This window comes from Protopterus annectens, chromosome 3.part1 (assembly GCF_019279795.1).
Source record: "Protopterus annectens isolate FY-2018-M chromosome 3.part1, PAN1.0, whole genome shotgun sequence".
NCBI classification, from domain to species: domain Eukaryota; kingdom Metazoa; phylum Chordata; order Ceratodontiformes; family Protopteridae; genus Protopterus; species Protopterus annectens.
In genome coordinates this window covers 472,307,182-472,328,510 of record NC_056732.1, presented here as the reverse complement: position 1 = coordinate 472,328,510, position 21,329 = coordinate 472,307,182, and the positions used below count along the sequence as shown (strand labels likewise).

Below are 21,329 nucleotides of genomic sequence, written 5' to 3'. Positions count from 1 at the left end.
TGATCTTTCATGAATATACCTGTAACTGTATTCTCATGCTCAGTCCCTGTTTTACCTATTTGGTGTTGGATATATTTACCCCTGTCTCATTGAATCTTTCTTAGGATTCATTTAAGAGTGGTTGAAGTAGCGGTAATATTTATAAACTACTCTACAGCTTGATGTCTTTAGGTACTAGGTTCCTCCCGGATAGTGGGACCTCTGATGTTCCCCCATTATATGTGCATATTCATCTTGTAAGGTGCTTATATGTTTTCTAGCGTCAAGGTAAATAAGCAGGCAAGATTTTCTTTATAGTAAAATTGAAATGTGTTTATGTACGCTATGCCTGAATTGTACTTATGCATTGGGAAATGGAGTTCGAGCTATGTTGATTTCGTCTAAACTTCTTTAGTCTCGACCCCTGTTACTTTGAGTGATCTCCCGGTTTTTATGAGAGAGAGTGGATTTTAAATTTTAAATGATAATTTTAAATCTTAATGCACCCTCTGTATAGTGTGGAAATAACCACCAGACTGTTGTATTTGTCCAAGTGTACGTTATCAATCGCCCCCTTTAAATGCGAGCTGATGACGTATCCGTGAGTGGTGTATCTGGATAACGCACCACGCAAGGTTTACAGAGGAGGAAGGAAACTTGGTTAGGTCTGTATGTAAAGACATTGCTCGTATATTTTTTCAGCAGTAAGTCTACAATCAATTTTAACGCTTAGCTTTGAGCCAAACGCAATGTAATGTCTGTATGCTGCCTGGATGATCTGCCGGCAGAGAATGTTGTCGTCTTTTTAGAGATGATTATTTTAAGTAAATGTTTTATTTGGGGATTTTAGACCTGCATTTATGTTTCGTTCATGTAGTGGGTGTTTTACATGAATTCTGCTTCGGCGCACTATTATGTATATTATTGTATATATAACGAAGTGCACATAGTGTTTGTTTAGAAACTGTCTATTTACCAGCATGACAGTAATGTACTTTGTTAAGAGTGTACTTTTCATGTGAAAGCAGGTATTGCTTTTCTTTGCATATGTGACGTTTTGCTCAACCAATAGGAGGATGAGCAATGTTTTTAAAAGTAGCTGTTGGTATTGTTTTATTGTTATACAGTCTGAAGAAGCCGAATGGCGAAAGCGCTCACTGTCATTAAAAGAATTATTGCTCCACATTGCTACTGATAGCGTGGTGATTTACTTTGATTTTCTTGGAAACGAAGAGTGGTTTAGTGAAAGGCTTCCCTTTCACACATTTTATATTCTTTGTGGTTTATTCGAAGCTGTGTACTGTTTCAAGGATTTGGATTTGGGCCTCCTTACACCAGCACCTGCTGCTATTTGGTTTATCATTATTGACTCTGCTGGTGTGCTCCCACAAATTCAGGTGTAGTTTTTGACTTTATTCATTTATATTGTTTTATATTCCTGAATTGTGGGTATGGCCGACAACATGGAATCTAATATTGAACTACCATACATACCAGAAACTGCCCAACCCAGGGATAGGTTGGGACGGTTTTATGCTTGTGTGACTGGCGAGGAGAATTTGCTCCTTTCTTATGAGCCGGATATTGGCTCAACTGATGGTGTGAACACGAGTGAGAATCAGTTGAACCTAACAGAAGACCTGTACACTTTGGAAACTGAGACAATTAAATTGAAGAAGTTACAGATCCAACGGCATTATTTTGAAGCGTGCTTGGACAAACATATCATTCCCCGAGGCCTACGTATTTTGAAAATGCCTACCTCAGGAGACACTATACCGGAATTGTTATTCCAATGGCAACAACTCAATATTGAGCTCAGTAATAATTATATGAAACTATTAATTAGGTTTCATTTGCCAGAGGAAGAAAGTCTCAGAATGAAAGTAAATGCTTTGTATGATACATTGACAAAGAAATATGTGAATGTTGGTTTAGAAACTAAGATAGAGAAAGTCATTGATAATGTTATGGTCTATGAGCGTAGGCTGATTGAACAAAAGAAGAATAAAATTATGAGGGATCTAAGGGACTTTAAGAGTTCTAATGTATTCACCTGGCCCAGGGAACGATTAACTGCGAACAGTAATAACGCTAATAATAATATACGTCCATTAAGTAATGTCAATGTACAAAAGTCCAATGTACAAACAGGGAAGGGGAATACTCCTACTACTGTTAAGGACTTAGACAGACAGCCAAGTCATAGAACAGTAGATGGTACTACTTGTGTAGGTACAAATACAAGAAGGAATGTTTCATATACGGAATTCGTTTTTCAAGAAGATGAAGGTAGAGATAATTCTAATAATTCTAACACAGGTACAGACAAGAATAACATCTTGGTTGTAGCAGACATACATGCTGCGCCACCACAACATGGCACTACTGCCATGAGCAATGGGGTTAGACAGGATGAAGTAGTCGTTAGAAGGAAGGTTACACAGAGTAACATTAATACCCCTTTCCCAATAGCACAGAAACAGCATTCAGGGAGAACAAGGTCCATGAGCAGAGGCAGACAAAAGAGAAAAGGATCTGGAGGGGAACAACAAGGACCAACCCTGAAAAGAATGTGGGAGAAGACGATTCACTAGTTGTGAATCTGTCTAATAAAGTTCTAAACGCATATGAGAAAGAGGTCTTAAACAAGGGTCTTAGCTTTATTCCCACTAGAAGGTAACATCGCGGACTCCATTATCGATATTAAAATGTTTGTAAGAAATATTCAGCTAAAACTTGATTTTGGTAATGTTGCTGAAAGACAGGACATCAGTAGATTTAAATGTAATAGTGTTTATATACCCCAGTTACATCCTTTGTTGGATGTATACTCTAAGATAACAGAGAATGATATATATGAACACTTTGAGAAAACACGTAATGTTCCTTACAAACAGAATTTAAGCTTTAAACATAGACAAGCACTCATGGACCTGAAAATGATGTCACACTTGTAATCAGACCGGCTGACAAAGGAGGACCAATTGTCCTTATGGATGTATCTGACTATAACAATAGGATGGGTACACTCTTGGGAGATATTGATTCTTACCAAAAGATAGATATGGATAAAGTTACAGAAAAGGTAACACATATTTATTATATGCTCGATGAATTATTAGCATCCAATAGCATTATGAAGGAGCTATATGAATACCTCAGAGTGAAGAACCCCCTCATTCCCATTATACAGGGGCTTCCCAAAGTCCACAAATCGATCAGTGACCCCCCTATGAGACCGATAGTAGCCGGTCAGGGTTGGGTGACAGAACCATTCTCTATTTTCATTGAATATCATCTTAGACCACTGGTTAATAACAATGGCTTTATTCTTAGAGACAGTAAACAGTTTTTACTGGATCTGTATGAATATATGAAACATTTGCAGGATGATGCTCACTATATCTTAGTTACACTTGATGTTGTGAGCCTTTTTACTGTTATCCCCAATGATTTAGGGGTACAGTAATGACAAGAATATCTTAAGATTCATTCTGATTTCACTTTGGTAAAAATAGAGTTTATTGCTCTGCTTTTAGAAACGGTTCTGTCCAACAATGTTTTCATGTTTGGAGACCAGTTCTTTTTACAGAAGGATGGCGTAGCTATGGGCACGTCCTGTGCCAATAGCTACGCCAACCTTGTCATGGCACGATGGGAAGAGAATTTCCTGTTTAACACACAACAGTTCCAGGAGAATGTTGGTTTTAGCGCAGATTTGTGGATGATCTTTTTTTCATCTGGAAAAGTGATAGAGAGAAACTGCTGGGTTTTGTTGAATGTATGAATAACTCCACTGACTTCCTTAAATTCACTTTGAAGTACTCAGAAGATCACATCTCATTTCTGGATGTGAATATCAACAGACTGAGTAGTGGGTTACTTAATACTAATATACACAGGAAGTTATGTCATAGGAACACCATCCTACATAGAGAAAGCATGCATCCTAAGTATGTGTTCGACAATGTCATGAAGGGCCAGATAATGAGGGCCTCCAGGTTGAACCCTACCAATGAAGGTTATGTGAATGAACTGAAGGAATTAAAAACCAGATTTGTGCAGAGGGGTTATGATGGAAACATCTTTGAAACTACTGCATTGAATGTAGATACCCTTAGAAGCACTAGGGCAAAACCCTACTTTTCAGACCCTTTACCAGTCCAGGTAATGGACACTACCCCAGTGTCCAATATGAATAGAACCTTCATGTTTTTTACTAAAGACTCTATAGATCTGAAACATATAATGGAGAAACACTGGGACTTATTGTTGTTAGACCCTGACCTGAAAGAAATTGTGGGAACACATCCAAGTATTACATATAAGAATCAGCCAAATTTGAAGAGGATACTATGTAAACCTAGGAATAACTTGGACACAGGGAGACAGAATACTAAATTAATTAATACAAGACCGTGTGGTAAATGTAACCAGTGCACATTTATTGATAAGACATTAAGTTTTGTACACCCAACCACTAAGCGCAGATATAATTTTTACACTAGGACTTCATGTGAAAGTTCACATATTGTATATATGGCAACCTCAAGCATGTGAAGCGTTCTATGTGGGTAAGACCAATAGGTCACTCAGAGAACGCGTCAGGGAACATGTATATCACATCAGGACAGGATTATTGACCAATGCCTTAGCAAAACACCATAAGGAAAGTGGGATTACCCATACTTTCAAGTTTTTTGTCATTCAGAAGATGGGAGAGAACAAGAGAGGAGGGGACATAATTAACTACACCCTTGAGAATGAAATGAAATGGATCATTAGACTGAGGGCAGAGCATTACCCAGGCCTGAATGACAAAGTACAAGTTAGACCTTTCCTTAGGAGTAGGAAATTACATGTACCTAAGTAGTGGAGGCAAGATGTCAACTATCCCCACTATGACCCTCTATGTAGTATTGGTGAATTTATTCCACTGCTTGGGAAAATCCTGTAACAAAATTATTCATATATCACTACTGACATATTATTGTAGTATGTTTTTGTTTATGAGATTATCTGATTTTAAATTTATGTCTGCTTATCATTTTTGTTCGTAACTATCAATGTCCTGTTTATATCTGCTTTTTATACATCCATCACTTTTATGGTGTGATAAGAATGTAAATATGTACAGACTCCCTATCTTCATTCAATTGTTCTTTACTTATCAGTTTTTTACTATTTAATAGGTTGATTATGATCTTTCATGAATATACCTGTAACTGTATTCTGCGTTCAGTCCCTGTTTTACCTATTTGGTGTTGGATATATTTACCCCTGTCTCATTGAATCTTTCTTAGGATTCATTTAAGAGTGGTTGAAGTTAATATTTATAAACTACTCACAGCTTGATGTCTTTAGGTACTAGGTTCCTCCCGGATAGTGGGACTCTGATGTTCCCCATTATATGTGCATATTCATCTTGTAAGGTGCTTATATGTTTTCTAGCGTCAAGGTAAATAAGCAGGCAAGATATTCTTTATAGTAAAATTGAAATGTGTTTATGCATATGCCTGAATTGTACTTATGCATTGGGAAATGGAGTTCGAGCTATGTTGATTTCGTCTAAACTTTTTAGTCTCACCCCTGTTACTTTGAGTGATCTCCGGTTTTATGAGAGAGTGGATTTTAAATTTTAAATGATAATTTTAAATCTTAATGCACCCTCTGTATAGTGTGGAAATAACCACCAGACTGTTGTATTTGTCCAAGTGTACGTTATCAATCGCCCCCTTTAAATGCGAGCTGATGGCGTATCCGTGAGTGGTGTATCTGGATAACGCACACGCAAGGTTTACAGAGGAGGAAGGAAACTTGGTTAGGTCTGTATGTAAAGACATTGCTCGTATATTTTTTCAGCAGTAAGTCTACAATCAATTTTAACGTTTAGCTTTGAGCCAAACGCAATGTAATGTCTGTATGCTGCCTGGATGATCTGCCGGCAGAGAATGTTGTCGTCTTTTTAGAGATGATTATTTTAAGTAAATGTTTTATTTGGGGATTTTAGACCTGCATTTATGTTTCGTTCATGTAGTGGGTGTTTTACATGAATTCTGCTTCGGCGCACTATTATGTATATTATTGTATATATAACGAAGTGCACATAGTGTTTGTTTAGAAACTGTCTATTTACCAGCATGACAGTAATGTACTTTGTTAAGAGTGTACTTTTCATGTGAAAGCAGGTATTGCTTTTCTTTGCATATGTGACGTTTTGCTCAACCAATAGGAGGATGAGCAATGTTTTTAAAAGTAGCTGTTGGTATTGTTTTATTGTTATACAGTCTGAAGAAGCCGAATGGCGAAAGCGCTCACTGTCATTAAAAGAATTATTGCTCCACATTGCTACTGATAGCGTGGTGATTTACTTTGATTTTCTTGGAAACGAAGAGTGGTTTAGTGAAAGGCTTCCCTTTCACACATTTTATATTCTTTGTGGTTTATTCGAAGCTGTGTACTGTTTCAAGGATTTGGATTTGGGCCTCCTTACACCAGCACCTGCTGCTATTGTGTCTTATTTGTCATGCTGTTGCTGAAGTTTATTATTTTGTGATTTCTAAAAGCATACTGTTTCATATTGTGGTTCTGTTTGCGCATTTTATAAATTTGCAGTAAAAAATTAATAATCTTACATAGCACTAGATTTTTTTTAACAGTTTGTTGCCATTTCCTTATGACTCCCTTGTTACCCTTTTGATTCTAGTCATTGAGAGGGGCTGTTATCCAAGCATCCATCATAGTTTCCTATTTAACTGTACTACAACTGCCTCCATGGCAGTTTGGGTCAGCAGAGCTCCCACAACTCAGTCCCCCAGCCTATGCTGATCTGTGGGTGCCCCTTCTCTGCCTGTTAATAGCATTTCTTTGTCATCCATCTGTGACCGGTATCATTCCAAGCTGCCTTTCCTCTCTTCTCCCCTAGATGAACAAGACACTTTTGTCTGCATTTCCCAGCTGGCTGAACGTTCCAACACCCAGATTGTCTTACTCACATTTGAGGCTTTTCCCTTCTGTGGCATGAAGCTCTCATAGAAAAACAGGAATATTTTACAGCAAAGCAGTACATGAAGAGGATTTTGGAAGCGTAGAGAATTAAACCTTGCTGCTACTTATAATCAAAGGTGCAGGGTTTGATTCCTTTCACCTCTGTTTGCTTGCTGTGTGACTTAAGCAAGACTCTTAACCAGACAGTGCTACTGGGCTGAGTTTGAAAAGTGTTCACTTGGATCAATGCTCTACCCTCGTTAGCAGATACAAGTAAATTAAAGCACTAATAGTTGCCTCAGCTGCTGAGCTAATGCTTCTGTAATGCACCAGACATACCACTGGGCAAAATGATTCTTTAGGACTTTTAAATATATTCATGCTACTTGAAAATGCTATATTAAGTATCATGATTTAGCACTACAAATATGTCATTTCTGTTTTAGTGTAAATTTAAGAGTTGTGATGATTTCTGTCCAATGCATATACACATTTACTTGTATTAACTGAGCTACTCTACTAGCACTAAGGAATTTCACACATTATGTTCAAAATACTGGTGATGTGAAGTCTGTTAAAATGTCTGTAATTTTGTAAGTGTAGCTTTCTGCTAGTATTCATAAGGTCAGCAGAGTTAGACGCACATTAGAACAGACCTGTTAGTTCAGTTTGTTGAGTGTGTGTGGTCATGAGACTGCTACTGCTGCTGTCAAAAACACTGACATACAATCATGCATTGCAATTAAACTGGACTTTTACATGTTTTTTCTTATTTGTCAGAAAAGTGAAATAGTCATGGTAGACTGAAAGTTTTTGTAACTTTTCCAATGGTTCTCTGTATGCCAGTTATTAAACCATAATGTAAAAGTGCTAATTTCCATGTCAGACGTTTCTGAATAGAACATAATGAATAATAAGATACTTACATTTAATATTGCCAAATACTGATTCTATTGCAATTTGTTTTTAGATGCTGAAGGAGGTTGTTGCTAAGACACTTTGCAAACATGGCATTTCGGAGGATCATGAACGTTTTTCAGCCTGCAGTGAGCGATTATTTGAAGTGTCAAAGTTGTACTTAAAGGTATGTTTTATTTGATTTACTTTGTGTCACCACAGGAACACTTTTGATATAGAGAAAAAAAAAGTTTGCTTTGGGGGCCTTCTGCAGTGAGTTTAACACTTTTTGCATTCTCTGATCTTACTAATAGCTTTAGCTTTTCTTGAAATTTTGAGTACCCATTCTAATAAAGGCAAGCCTGTTTGGTCCTCCATCAGTCAGGGCATGCGCTTCCCTTTATCTCCCAGTTGTTGATGTCATTGTTGCAGTTTGGTGTTCTTGCTAGCATTTTTGCTTCAATGAGTATGTCAGTAGTCTTAAAATGGATTTACCTTGTCCTTTGTCAGACCCTTAGTTTGTGTAAAAATTCCAAGTTGTGCTTGTGTCCTTTTTGGTTAAGCTTCCATCCGTCTTGCAAAGGAGTTGTGCTGGTTGTTTGTTGGCTTGCAGTCTTCAGATGGTAATTGTAAGGATCACTGCTGCAGTAATACTCGAGTGTTCTTCATGTGGCTTGCCATTACTGTAGTATTTGACTATACTAGGACATCCACCTTGGAAGGCAAGACATTTGGCCTGACTTTCAGATCTTGGTACTCTTTTTCTCTGCATCCCAGAAAGATGCCCATCCCTCAGGGATGTCAGCACACACCATGAATAAAACCTACATCTGTCAACACCATCTTTAATTGTTTCTGGGTATATTTCAGATCTTAGTACTCTTTCGTCTGCATCCCAGAAAGATGCCCAGCCCTCAGGGATGTCAGCGCACACTATGAATAAAACCTACATCTGTCAACACCATCTTTAATTGTTTCTTGATATATTTCATAATGCACGAACTACTTGCTAGTCTGCAGTCCAGTGCCATTGACATGCTCTAGAGATGAGTACAGATACCCATATCTTGGAACTCTATAATTATTTTCTTTTTTTTAACAGTTATCACTTTATATTGTTTAAAATGGAAGGGGGAGGCAAATGACTGTTTGCATGGTATGTCTGCTCAGAAAAGAATAAATAAACATGCAGTTACATCCAAATTCTGCACAAAGATTTTCAAAACTTGTGTGTACTTCGTCTAGGGCCCTGAGCATGAAATCCAAATTTGTAGTGTTTATCAGTGCTTAGGAAATGGGAATGTTCTTTTCAAAATCTATTTAGACAAGAAGAGGCTTGAGGCTTTGACCCATATTGCAGTCTGGTGTCTTAAGTCTTATCACCCTGCCTTTGGATGTTCCTGCCAAAGATAACACAAGAGGAAGCAACCAAAGGAAAAAGTAGTCAAGGACACAGGAGATGAGGCTTTTACAACCAGTGTGCATGTTCGGTGCTGTTATGCAGGTGCTGGTGAGACACTTTTGCAGCCCCTGCCCTCATGACTGAGTTATCTGAGGCCTCTGGGAAAGTCCCTTTGGAGGCTGCCATGCTTGTAAACCAAGGCATATTCCACTGAGCTGAAGTAGTTTGCAAATAAGTCAGAACAGACACCAGCACACAGGATCCCATTTCTGTCTTGATCTGTTCTGAAGGGCAGAGCAATTATCCATGAGTTTTAATGAGGACTTCCCTGGTGAGAAGGTGGAGGTCTGTAATTCCCATCTGCAGGCTGAGACCCCACAGATGGTGACCCCTACTAAGAGGGCAGAAAGTCTGTGGATGCCTGCCCAGCTGACCTTATCTGACCTCACTTCCACCCAGGCTGTCCCCCAGGAATGGAATTCCCAGGTTCAAGGTCTCTTCTGAGAGAAAATAATTTTCTGATGCTGAGATAGTGAGTGGAAGAAAGTGATTATATGACACCCAGGTGTCTTGCCCCTTAGGCTGTGATGTAGACATTTATGACATGGTCCTCTGCTTTTCTCACAGATAACTCTTATGGGGAAGGGACTCTTTGCAGAACAAAGGGCCTCTTCAGATTGGAAGCCAAAAAAGGTATATGACTCTTAGAAATATTATTTTTTAGGTGTGAGTACATGTAAACCAGTAGCAACTCTTCCAGTCCTGCAAACTTTAGATTATGCCTTCTTGACTGCCTCAGAGGTCCTTGTCACATAACCCCCAGCCATGGGAAAAAAAAAAAGATTGAACTGGGAAACTCACAAAGTCTGAACAAGCAATGCAGGGATGTTTTACTTGAGTATTATTGTTAGATTTTGTTTGGGATCCCGAGTTATGCCATAGGTGTTAAAAGGAAAGGGTGGACAGAGTTAATGTAGAGGAGGAGGAGGAAGACAACTAGAATTTGAAGTGATAAGTGCTTCCAAGTAAGAGTTTTATGAGAGGGAGTGCAACAGTAGACTTAGACAGAGTTATTGTTTCTTTCTGTGTGATTGTGTCCCATTGTTTAAGCATTTGCCCAGCACTTGTTTGAAGATATGTTTTTTTGATTCACTGCAGATTTTATTTATTTATTTCATTTTATTTTATTTTATTTTTTTGAAGAAAAGCATTGGCATTATTTGTTCTGGAATGGTTCCCCAAATTTTGGGAGCAAGGACTTAGAAGGAATGTTTGGTACAATTTAAATTAGCTTGTGGTGCCTGCATATTTGAAGTAGAAACTGAAAGTGACCGTGAACTGATTGTAATGTATGGAAATGTCTTCAAATGAATGAGCTTAAAGATCAGGGTATCTAGCAGCAAGGTAGTTTTTTATGAGATGAGAAGCCATTTATTTTTTTTTTTATTGTTGTGTAGCAGTGTTCTTGTATTGATGAAAAGGTTATGAACTTGCATAGTTTGGCATAGTCTGAGTGTGGTGATATTTCTTTTTGAGGTCAAGACAACAATTATAGGTTCATAGGTTCATACCAGGCTATCTGCCCTAGGGCATTTACAAGCCTAGCCAGAGTGTGTTTGGCTTTCGCCACCCTTTGAATTGTTTACTGTGCCCTTTTTAAGGTTAGTTTACTATGCCTCTGTCTAGTTGTGACACAGAAGTAATCCGCGGGGTAAACCTACGATCTCCCATCCACTCGTCAAGATTCCTCTTGATGAGAGTCAGTGAGGGGCTCTGCCTAACATACTAGGATTTTATTCCAGAGCGAAGGGAGCCTCTGGGTTATGAATCTGTCCCTCCAGCATGTCCTATTTATTTCTGTTCTGAGATTCAAGTCCCTCGAGCGCGTAGCTCTAAGGGATTTGGATTTTCTGAGGTGGAGCATGTCCATTAATTCCGGGTTGGGCATAGCTTTATACGTCAGGCATAGATCGCCTCTAAGTAGGCGGTATGCAACTGAGTAGAGCTGGAGTTTCTTTAACCGAGCAGCATATGGTATCTGTTTGAGTCCCTTGATCCTCTTTGTGAGGTACTTTTGGGGTCTTTCTAATTGCTGCAGGTGTCAGGTAAGGTACATTCCAAATGGGGCATTGTATTCTATTATGGGCCTGATGAGGGATGAATAAAGGGGCACGATGACCTCTCTTGATCTAGATGTGAATCCTTTCATGATAAGGTGGGCTATATAGAAGGTCTTTCTAACCAGTTTGGCAATGTGGTTGTCGAAGGAGAGATTACTATCGACTTGGGTCCCCAGGTCCCTAATTACTTCCTTCGTACTTAATGGGTTACCACCTATGTGGTAATTTGTGGGCACTTTGTTTTTGCCAAAGGGTATGACTATACACTTTTTGGCGTTTAGCTTTAGGCCATGGCTCTGGCACCAGTTATCCGTCTCAGTGAGACCCTTTTGAAGGATGCTTGTGTCAGCTGGAGAGTCAATTATGGTGCCCAGTTTGCAGTCATCTGCGAACTTGGTCAGCCACAGTCCTCCCGTGTTAGCATGTACCTCAGAAAAATATATACCGAACAAGAGAGGTCCCAGGACTGAGTCTTATGGGATGCCACTTGTAACTGGTTTCGAGACTGACATGTCTCCAGCAATTCTGGCTCTGTGGGTTCCGTCTTTGAGCCAGTTTGCAACCCATCTAGTGACACAGGGGTTTATATTTAAGCTGGATAGCTTATCTATGATGCCCGAGTGGGGTACTGTGTCGAATGCTTTTGCGAGGTCCAGGTAGGCTGTGTGGACTACCTTCCCTTCATCTATGGCCTTGGTGACTGTTTCAAAGAAGTCGACCAGGTTCAAGGGGCAGGATCTGCCCTTAACCAAGCCGAATTGGGTAGCTTCTAGTGTCTGTAGGTCCCCAATGTCTTTGTTTGAGTTCCATGATGATCCTCTCCATAGCTTTGCAGACTAGGCTGGTCAGGCTTATGGGGCGATAGTTTCCGGAGTCTGTAAAAGCACCACCTTTGTGGAGTTGGGACCACTGTTGCTGCGCCATTCTTTGGGTACATATCCTGTAGTAAGGCTGAGATTGTACAGCAGCTTTACGTGAGGGTTTAGTTCTTCTTGGAGTTCATGTAGGACACAACCCGGGACACCGTCTGGTCCCATTGATGCTGTGTTTTTTGCTTTGGAGAGGGCGGCTTCCACCTGAGCATCTGAGATGTTAAGGAGGCAGCACTCTGCTGGGATACATATTTGCTCTTTTGGGGGGGGGGGGGTTTGTACTGAACCGGTCTGCCAGGATGTTGGCAGTGTCCGTAGGTTCAGTGTATTTTTTGTCATTTTGGATCAATTCTGAGCATATCTGGGAATTGCATCCCAGGTTCCTAACATAACTGAAGAAAGCCTTGTGATTATCTTTAGTTTCCTGTGCAATTTTTCTCTCAAAGCTGGCCTTGGAGGATTTTATGAGGGATCGTAGTTTTTTGCTAGTACTGATCAGAGATGCCTTTCCTTTTAGGGATTTTGCTCTATCATGTAGTAGCTTCCTCCTTCTGTTGTACAGCTTATTTATGGCTGGGGTCCACCAGACTGGATGCCTGCCTTTGGAAGATTGGGTCTTGGTTTTGTTTGGGATAGCATGATCCATGCATTCCTGGAGGTGTCCATAGAGTGCATTTATATAGGGTTCTGCAGTTTGGGACGTAGTTTCCACTTGCCTGGGGGCCTTGAAGGATTCCACCTCAGTTTTGAGAAGTGTGAAGTTCGCTTTTGAGAAGTTTTTCACTGTGGTTTTCTGGGCTGGGGGTGGGGTCGGGATGTGGATATCCAGTGAGATTAATTTATGGTCCGATCTTACCAATGAGGGGTATACCTCTAGTATGAAGCATAGAGTCCCCATGTTGGTAATGATTAGGTCAAGTATGTTTTCCCCACTTGTGGGAGTGGTGACTAGTTGTTCCATAGCATTTGAGTTTATAAATTCCAGGAACCTTTGGGCTAGGGTGTTTGGGCTTGAATAATGCTCCCAGTCTTTGTTTGGGTAGTCGAAGTCACCCAATAAAATGGTGTTTGGAGAGATCTTCATATTCTCCAGTGTTCTCAGGAAAGCCGAATAGGATTCCTGATTTTGAGTGGGTGGTCTGTAACATGCTATAAACTGAAAAGCAGTTTTGCCCACTGTTAGTTGCACATGGATGGTCTCCGATGCTTCATGCAGTGCCACTAAACTGGAGGTGTGGGTATCTTTGATGAATATGGATACTCCCCCTCCTTTTGTGGATTGGTCTGAGTTTTGGGGCCGAAAATCATGATATGAGGTATACCCTGGTAGTGCTGGTGTGCTCTCTGGAGCCTTGAACCAGGTTTCTGTCACTGCACAGATATCGATGTTCTCCATACTGAGGAGGGCTTCGAGTGCATGCATCTTGAGGTTTATTCTTCTGGCGTGTAGCAGCATTACCCTTAGTTTCTTATTCATTGTGTTGTCTATGGAGGTGAGTTTGTCTTTTGAGCCTTACCTAAAAAAGGCACTATGGGGGTGGCAAGAGCCTTTGCCAATATCCGAAAGCCCAGGGGTGACAGGTGCAAGCCGCCCCTAGCGAAGCAACGCAGCTTGTCGAGCATGTCATCCCAGGCTGACAGACACTGGATCCCCTTTGAATGACACCGACATTTTAGCCAATTGTTAAAATCGATCATTTTGCTATACTGTGGCATCATTCTAAGTGAGGGTAAGATGCTGCTCAAGGTCAGGATCATACCGGCCTGGGCTACATGATCAGAGAGCTCCTCTGTGTCTCTTTTCATGTAGTCGAGGGGGTACGTCTCAGGTCATTCACACCAGCATGTACAATGACCGAGTCATATTTGTACTTGCTTTGGAGTGACCTGAGTGCTTGTGTTATGTGGCGGATCCTAGCACCAGACAGGCAGCTCACTGTGACCTTCTCTTTGTTCAGCCTGGTGAGCGGGACGTCAGTGTGTCTGACTATAGAATCACCTATTACAAGTGTATCAGGTGTGTTATTTAGCCTTAAGGGCTGTGACTGTTTGGCACACTGACTTTGTGAGCTATGTGTTGTGCGTGTTTTGTTTTGGGGTAGTGTTTGCTTGGATGTCTGCTTTGGAGGTCTCTGCTGCTTAGGCAGATTTTTATTTAGAGCCTCCGAGTATGTTTTTGTATGTTTATGTGTTTGGTTTGCTGTTGTGATAGGACTATGTGAGACTGGATTTGTGATGTGTGAGGTTACCTTCGCCTCCTGACTGGTTGCACCAGTTCTGAGTTGAGAGAGCTCAGCCTCCAGTTTGGCTTTATGGTTGCATCTCTCACATATATTTGAACTTGTTGGGAGGAGGAGAGGGTTGTGTGTGTACATGAGACAGTTGTAACATTGCCTTAAGATTCACCAGCTGGACTGGAGAGGAAACCATTAACTGACCTTTGGACATGCTAGAATAGTATAGGGAACTCCTTTGTCACTAAATCAAAAAGGACCAATAGGGGACAAGGTACTCGAAGGGAGTATATGAGGATATAGTGCTTTTAGTTTACTAGTGCTGAATTGTAAGATTGCTTATATGGGCAAGTGCAGGGCCTTAGCTTGAGAATAGGGTGTTTAATTTGAGAGATAGAGCAGTTCTAAGGGAAAAAGTCAAGAGCAGACTTTGTGGAGCCGGGAATAGCTTAAACCCGATTAAGTGTCTCTGCCCGATGCTGCGCTATGCGCACAATCGCGCAAAGCCACGCTAAAGTGGGTTTTTATGCAGGGAACTTTAAAGAGCTAGAAATTGGCCCAAAACAGCCAATAAACTGCAAGATTCTTCTGCGGAGGTCACTCCTCCAGGGACATATAGGCTGCTCAAGGCTCCTCACTCCCACTGGTGAGCAAAGAAACTTCCTTCTATCCAAGTAAGGAAATGGGCAACACAGGAACTATTCAAAAGAACAGAATACAGCAAAGCCTGTATAAGGGACTATTCTAGGTTAGGAAAGGCGGGAAACAAGGATATTTTTTGTTTTTTTCTTTTTTCAGGAAAACAGCAGGAAAATTACAGTAAATTCAATACACAGGCTAGCGCACTTGAGTGGGCAGCCTCAACCGTTAAAATTCAAACAAACTTTTAAAGTGCAGGTATGAGAAAAACACAGAAAACAGGCTTAAAACAGGTAAATCAACAGTTTAAACTTGCTTTTCGGCAAGGAAAGGCGGTCACACAGGTAATAATAGTAAAATATACTTAGATCTTGAAAGCAGTCACTCTCTTCGTTTCTCTGCTGCTAGCACCACTCTGCAGGACCACGAGGAGCTGTTGCTGAGTATGAATAGGCGAAAAAACGCGCCAAAGTGGGTTTTTATGCAGGGAACTTTAAAGAGCTAGAAATTGGCCCAAAACTGCCAATAAACTACAAGATTCTTGTGCTGAGGTCACTCCTCCAGGAACAGATAGGCTGCTCAATGCTCCCCACTCCCACTGGTGAGCAAAGAAACTTCCTTCTATCCAAGTAAGGAAATGGGCAACACAGGAACTATTCAAAAGAACAGAATACAGCAATGCCTGTATAAGGGACTATTCCAGGTTAGGAAAGGCAGGAAACAAGGATATTTTTTTTTTTTTTTTTTTCTTTTTTCAGGAAAACAGAAGGAAAATTACAGTGAATTCAATACACAGGCTAGCGCACTTGAGTGGGCAGCCTCAACAGTTAAAATTCAAACAAACAAACTTTTAAAGTGCAGGTATGAAAAAAACACAGAAAACAGGCTTAAAACAGGTAAATCAACAGTTTAAACTTGCTTTTCGGCAGGGAAAGGCGGTCACATAGGTAATAACGGTAAAATATACTTAGATCTTGAAAGCAGTCACTCTTTTCGTTTCTCTGCTGCTAGCACCACTCTGCAGGACCATGAGGAGCTGTTGCTGAGTAGGGATACTTCATTTGTAGTAGTTCTCTTTTACCAGTGGGGGCTTTTCCTATATAGCAAAGGGACTGGGAGAATTTCTTAGCCCAGAACAGTTTTTTTCGCCTTGGTAAATTGCATATGGTTTTGAAAAGTAAGTGTTGGATCTAACCATATTCCTTAGTATTTGTAGCACTGAACTGTTTCAAAGTGTTCACAGTTTATGTGGGAAATAGTCCAGATCTGATGTTGATCTTCATTCATTCCTTACTGATGGATTTGGAACCGATCCTTGGTTCCGACTCAGCTGCTGTGCCAAGCTCACATCAGTCAAAAAACTGTCATGCTAAGATTACCCATAGTGCCTCTCTCCCCATTACCTCAAATCTCGTTTGCAGTGTACTTGTCAGGATGTGGCAAGCCTTTCACTCTCAGCTAAGTGGTTTTCTTTGTTGATAAAACTTATCTCTTGCTGTTGAACCTTTATCTTTTGTTGCTAAGTACCTTCTCGCTATCCTTTGTCTGGTAAAGTGCCTCGTTCTTCCTCCCCTTTACCTTTTTTTTCTGGTATTCTTCCCTACCATTGTTGATAGCTCCCACCCTTACCCTTTGTGGTATTCTCGGGATACCATTGTTGGTACCCTTTTCTTTCCTCCTTCTCTCCTTTATATATACAAAAAAAAAAAAGTGTTTGGTTGTTATATTGTTATAGTGTTGTAATATGTTTGTTGTTGATATTGTGGTATTTACAGGTGTAGTGGACTTGACATTTTGTGATTATGGTGGACCAAAAAGGCATGACTGGGTTTAAAGCTTGCAACCAGTGTGCCTGCAAAATGCCTAACTTGGACACACATGCTTCTTGTGTATACTGTTTAAATGTGCCTGATTTAACTGTTCAATCACCATGCAATATTTGTGCGGACTTTAGTACCCGTACACTGAATGAGAGATGCAATAAACTTATTCTAAAAGGACTACTCAAATCTCCTTTTTTGGAGGCATTTTCTGCATCTGAGGGTTCTCCCCCACCTAGAAAAAAACACAAGAAGAGGAGCCATTCAGTTCCCTCTTCTAAAGATCTAGAATCTAAGTCTTTAGAGCCTAGACCTAAATTGCCTAAATTGCCTTCAGTTCCATCAGCTCCGGGACTTGAGTCCTCTACTTCGATGCCAATTACTGAACCGAAGTCTGATAAGACTATTTCGGTACTGTTGACCTCAGCTCCGATTACCATGGTACCGACCATGACTACACTTATTCAGAGTCTCCCTTCGACCCAAACAACAGAGTCTCCAATTCAAGTCACTTCCCCCCTCCCTACTGGATTTTCTGCTTGTCCATTGATCTCGGTGTCGAAGGGAGAGCCCATACCTCGGGACCAGATACTCCCCGCCAACAGACCCATTCTCAGGACAACTGTACAGTCCTTTCTTGAAGTGTCCAGGCTCCCCCGTTGGGATATCCACCAGATCCTCCAGGAGCCTGTCAGAAGTAGACGTGGTCAGACTTGTGGATCAACTCTTGATGGCTAGGGGGTTGTCTTCATTTAGTAAATCCTCTATCCCATTTGGAACAGAGGAGTTCTGTCTACAGATTCCATCTTGTACTCCTCCTTTGACCTCTCTGGGTCTAAAGCCCTCATCTCCGATGCCTTTCCCAGCTGTTATGGTTCCAACAGCATCCTCGTCTGTGACACCGATGATCACCCTATAGACTTCCTCGGATCCGAGCCATCTTCGGTGTTGTGACTGGCCTGTCGGCACCGAGGGACCTAACCTGGCACTGATTTTTTTTCTACTCCACTGTGTGCTACGGCCCTGATGACCATGGTGGTGCTGAGTCCCCTCAAGGTTCCTCTCCTGGAGGCGGGTCTGTCGGAGCGGGATGTGACCCCAGTTCTGAGGTTGTCTCTCTCTCTCTCTCGGTTCCGGGCTCCCATCCCTCTTCAGGCAGGCCCACTTTCCAGGTGATGGAAAGGGCCCTGGCCTCTGCAGGCACTCAGCTAGCTCCACAGGCATCAAAACACCATATGTACATTGCTGCTAGCCCTCAGTTGAAACAGTCTGCCACTCCAGGACACCTGGTATGGGAGCCTCAAGATACCCTTGAACAGAGCATCCCCTTTCCTGAGTCCTCTTCGGAAGCCCTCTTTGAGGAGGTTCTGAGGAAGAGAGCATGCAAGAGGAACCCCGTAGACTCCCCTGAAGAGTCTCTCACGGACGACACAGATATGATGAAGGGGAGGGGTCCCACAAATCTCCTCCTGAAGATGTCTCCTACGGAGACATTCTTGAAATTTTGAAGCAGCGAGGGGATTGAAGTCCACAAACCCATCCTCTGAGGAGTCCGTGTTCTTGCAGGCCTTCTTTGCCCGGCCGTCTACCGCCTGGGTGACCCCGTCTGCCAACGAGCTCATCCAGCTTGTCGTGCAGCGCACCTGGAAAAAGCCTGACTCCATGGAGCCTTTCCCCCAGAAACTGGATAAATTATGTCCCCCCAAAGATGGTCCTCATTGGTCTAAAGGATTGCCTGTAGACGCTATGGCGGTGGAGGTGGCAACAATGATAGTGCTCGCCGAGGAGAGCCACACTGTTCATCCCCCGAACAAAGAGTCCTGGGCATTGGACAGACTAGGGAAGTGGACATTTGCCTCTTTGATCTTTGCCAGTTATCTGGCACAATTCACTAGGCTCGAGAAAGATCTCACCACGGAGTTCTCTGAAACACTAGCAGGAGCTGTATCTAATGAGGTCCGGGATAAGGTAGCCTCGCAGCTCGCAATCCTAGTGTCCATCTTTAACTCATCCTTGTGGTTGGTTTCCCATGCAACCGAAAGGGTGACTAGATCGGCAGGTGCAGACGTTGTCATGAGACGTCACACCTGGATGCACCTCTGCAACTTGGCGGATCCTTTCAAGGCTTCCTTTCTCGATGCTCCAGATGAACCTTCCTCTATTTTCGGATCCAAAGTGAAAGACATGCTGACCAGGTGTGAGCAGGACAGTAAGACCCTGTCTGCCATAGGTGTCCATTTTTCCAATCCCCAACGATACTTCTCTAGGAATCGGAAGAATGGGAAAAATGTGGCACAAGAAGTCTCAGGGTCCTATCCATGACATATGTGGGGAGTATACCCCACATGGCAGAGCGGTAACTCTTCCAGGAGGCACGCTTTTTGGGGCGGGGGTCCATGCAATCAGGGATCCAGAAATTCTTTCTCTGGCCAGCCCTACCAGCACTCCTGAAGAACGGCCCGTTTGCTTTCCTCTCAAAACAGTCTGGGGATGTTCCTCGCTGCACCAACACGCCTGGCAAAATATCACCTCAGACTCCTGGGTGCAGCAGATCATTACCAGAGGTTATCACATCCTCTTCAATCTTCACCCCAAAACATATTCTCTATGTTCCACCCAGTCAAAAGGAATCCACAGCTCAAGAGATCCTAAAGCTGCTACAACAAAGATTCATCCAAATAGTCCCACCAGACCAGATAGGATCCGGGTTCTACTCAAAATTATTTTTAGTGTAAAAAAAACAGGGTGCTGGAGAACCATTTTGGACCTCGGTATGTTAGACACGTTTGTCAAGCAGACAAAGTTCCAGATGGCCACAATTCAGGCTATCCTTCCTTTCCTGGAAAAAAGACATTTGGATGTGCTTTATAGATCTTCGGGATGCGTATTACCACATAAAAATGGAAAAGCGATCCAGAAAATTCCTCCACTTCTGACTGGGAGCTGATCACTACCAGTTTTGCGCACTGACCTTTGGCCTCTCTACAGTCCCCAGAGTATTTACCAAATGCATGGCAGTGGCTCACCTGAGTCTGCAGGGATTCTGGGTGTTTCCATACTTAGATGATTGGCTTCTCACTGCTCCCACCAAGTGTCTACTGATAATGGTGCTACACTACACCCCACTACAAGCACAGCGTTTGGATTTCTATAAATATGGAGAAGAGTCAGCTGACCCCATCCCAGTCCTTGGAATTCATAGGGGCAACGCCGAACACACTTTCTTGCACAGTCTCCCTACCTCATCACAGATCGGAAAGACGTGTTTCTCAGATCCAAGCGATACTCCCCCAAGACAAGGTGCCCGCTCAGGCAGTCCTTCAGATCTTAGGGTCAATGGCTTCAACAATAACAATTGTCCGGCTTGCAAGACTACATATGAGAATACTTCAGTGGCTTCTATTAACACAATGGACAATGTTAACTCACCGTTATCTTTCCAAATTTGTTTAACGAATCTATGCAAGAAGTACTTACTTTGCCGGATGCAGCCAGATGTATCTCTATGGAGTTGACCATTTCACACCCACAGCCAAAGGCCACAGTGACCACGGACGCTTCCCTGACTGGGGGGGGACGACATTTTTAGGGACAAACGGTCCGAGGCACTTGGTCATCTGCAGAGGCCAATTTGCATATCAATGTCCTGGAACTAAGGGCACTGCTTCTAGCGTTACAAGCATTTCACCTCGTCCTTCCGTCAGGGACTATTGCTATTCAGACAGATAACATGTCAGTGGTCTGGTGCATCAACAAACAAGGGGGAACCAAATCCTATCCTCTGTGCCGTGAAGCCATAAGAATATGGCAATGAGCGATAGCCTCCAACCACTTTCTAATAGCAACGCATATTCCTGGGGAGTCCAACATGATTGCAGACAAATTGAGCAGGTGTATTCTCCTACGTCACGAGTGGTCCCTTAATCCTTCAGTGGCATTGATGATATTCAGTTGCTATGGCCAGCCTTGCTGCAAATTGTTTTCCTCACCCATAAATCACAAGTGTAGAAGCTGCTTTGCCCTAACCCCCCCCTCTGGGGGAATCTTTGTGGGACGCACTCACACATGATTGGCCCACAGGACTGCTGTAAGCTTTTTCCCTGATACCATTGATCCCGCATTTCTTGAAGAAAGTGATTTGGTTGAGAAGCAAAGTAATCCTCATTGCTCCTTATTGGCCCCGACAGGTTTGGTTTCCCTTCCTCTGCCCTCGGGTAGTATGCAAACCATGGGTTCTGGATCCAACTTCGGAAGTACTGTCACACCTTCAAGGGTTACTCCACCTGAACCTTTCCAACCTCAAGCTGACAGCTTGGTTTCTTCATTTCTAATAATTGCCAGGCAGAAGAATCTTTCCTCCCCTGTCCGCAACTTTC

General features: G+C 42.1%; 1 protein-coding gene across 2 annotated transcripts in view; it reads left to right on the top strand.

Moving 5' to 3' along the window:
* LOC122798172 (MDM2 binding protein) overlaps positions 1–21,329 on the top strand; it is a 983,220-nt gene that overhangs the window by 771,409 nt on the left and 190,482 nt on the right. For both annotated transcript variants that reach the window (XM_044066913.1, XM_044066912.1), the window contains exon 16: positions 7,940–8,053. In XM_044066913.1, coding sequence (XP_043922848.1) covers positions 7,940–8,053 — 114 coding nt within the window. The remainder of the gene's footprint in view (positions 1–7,939; positions 8,054–21,329) is intronic.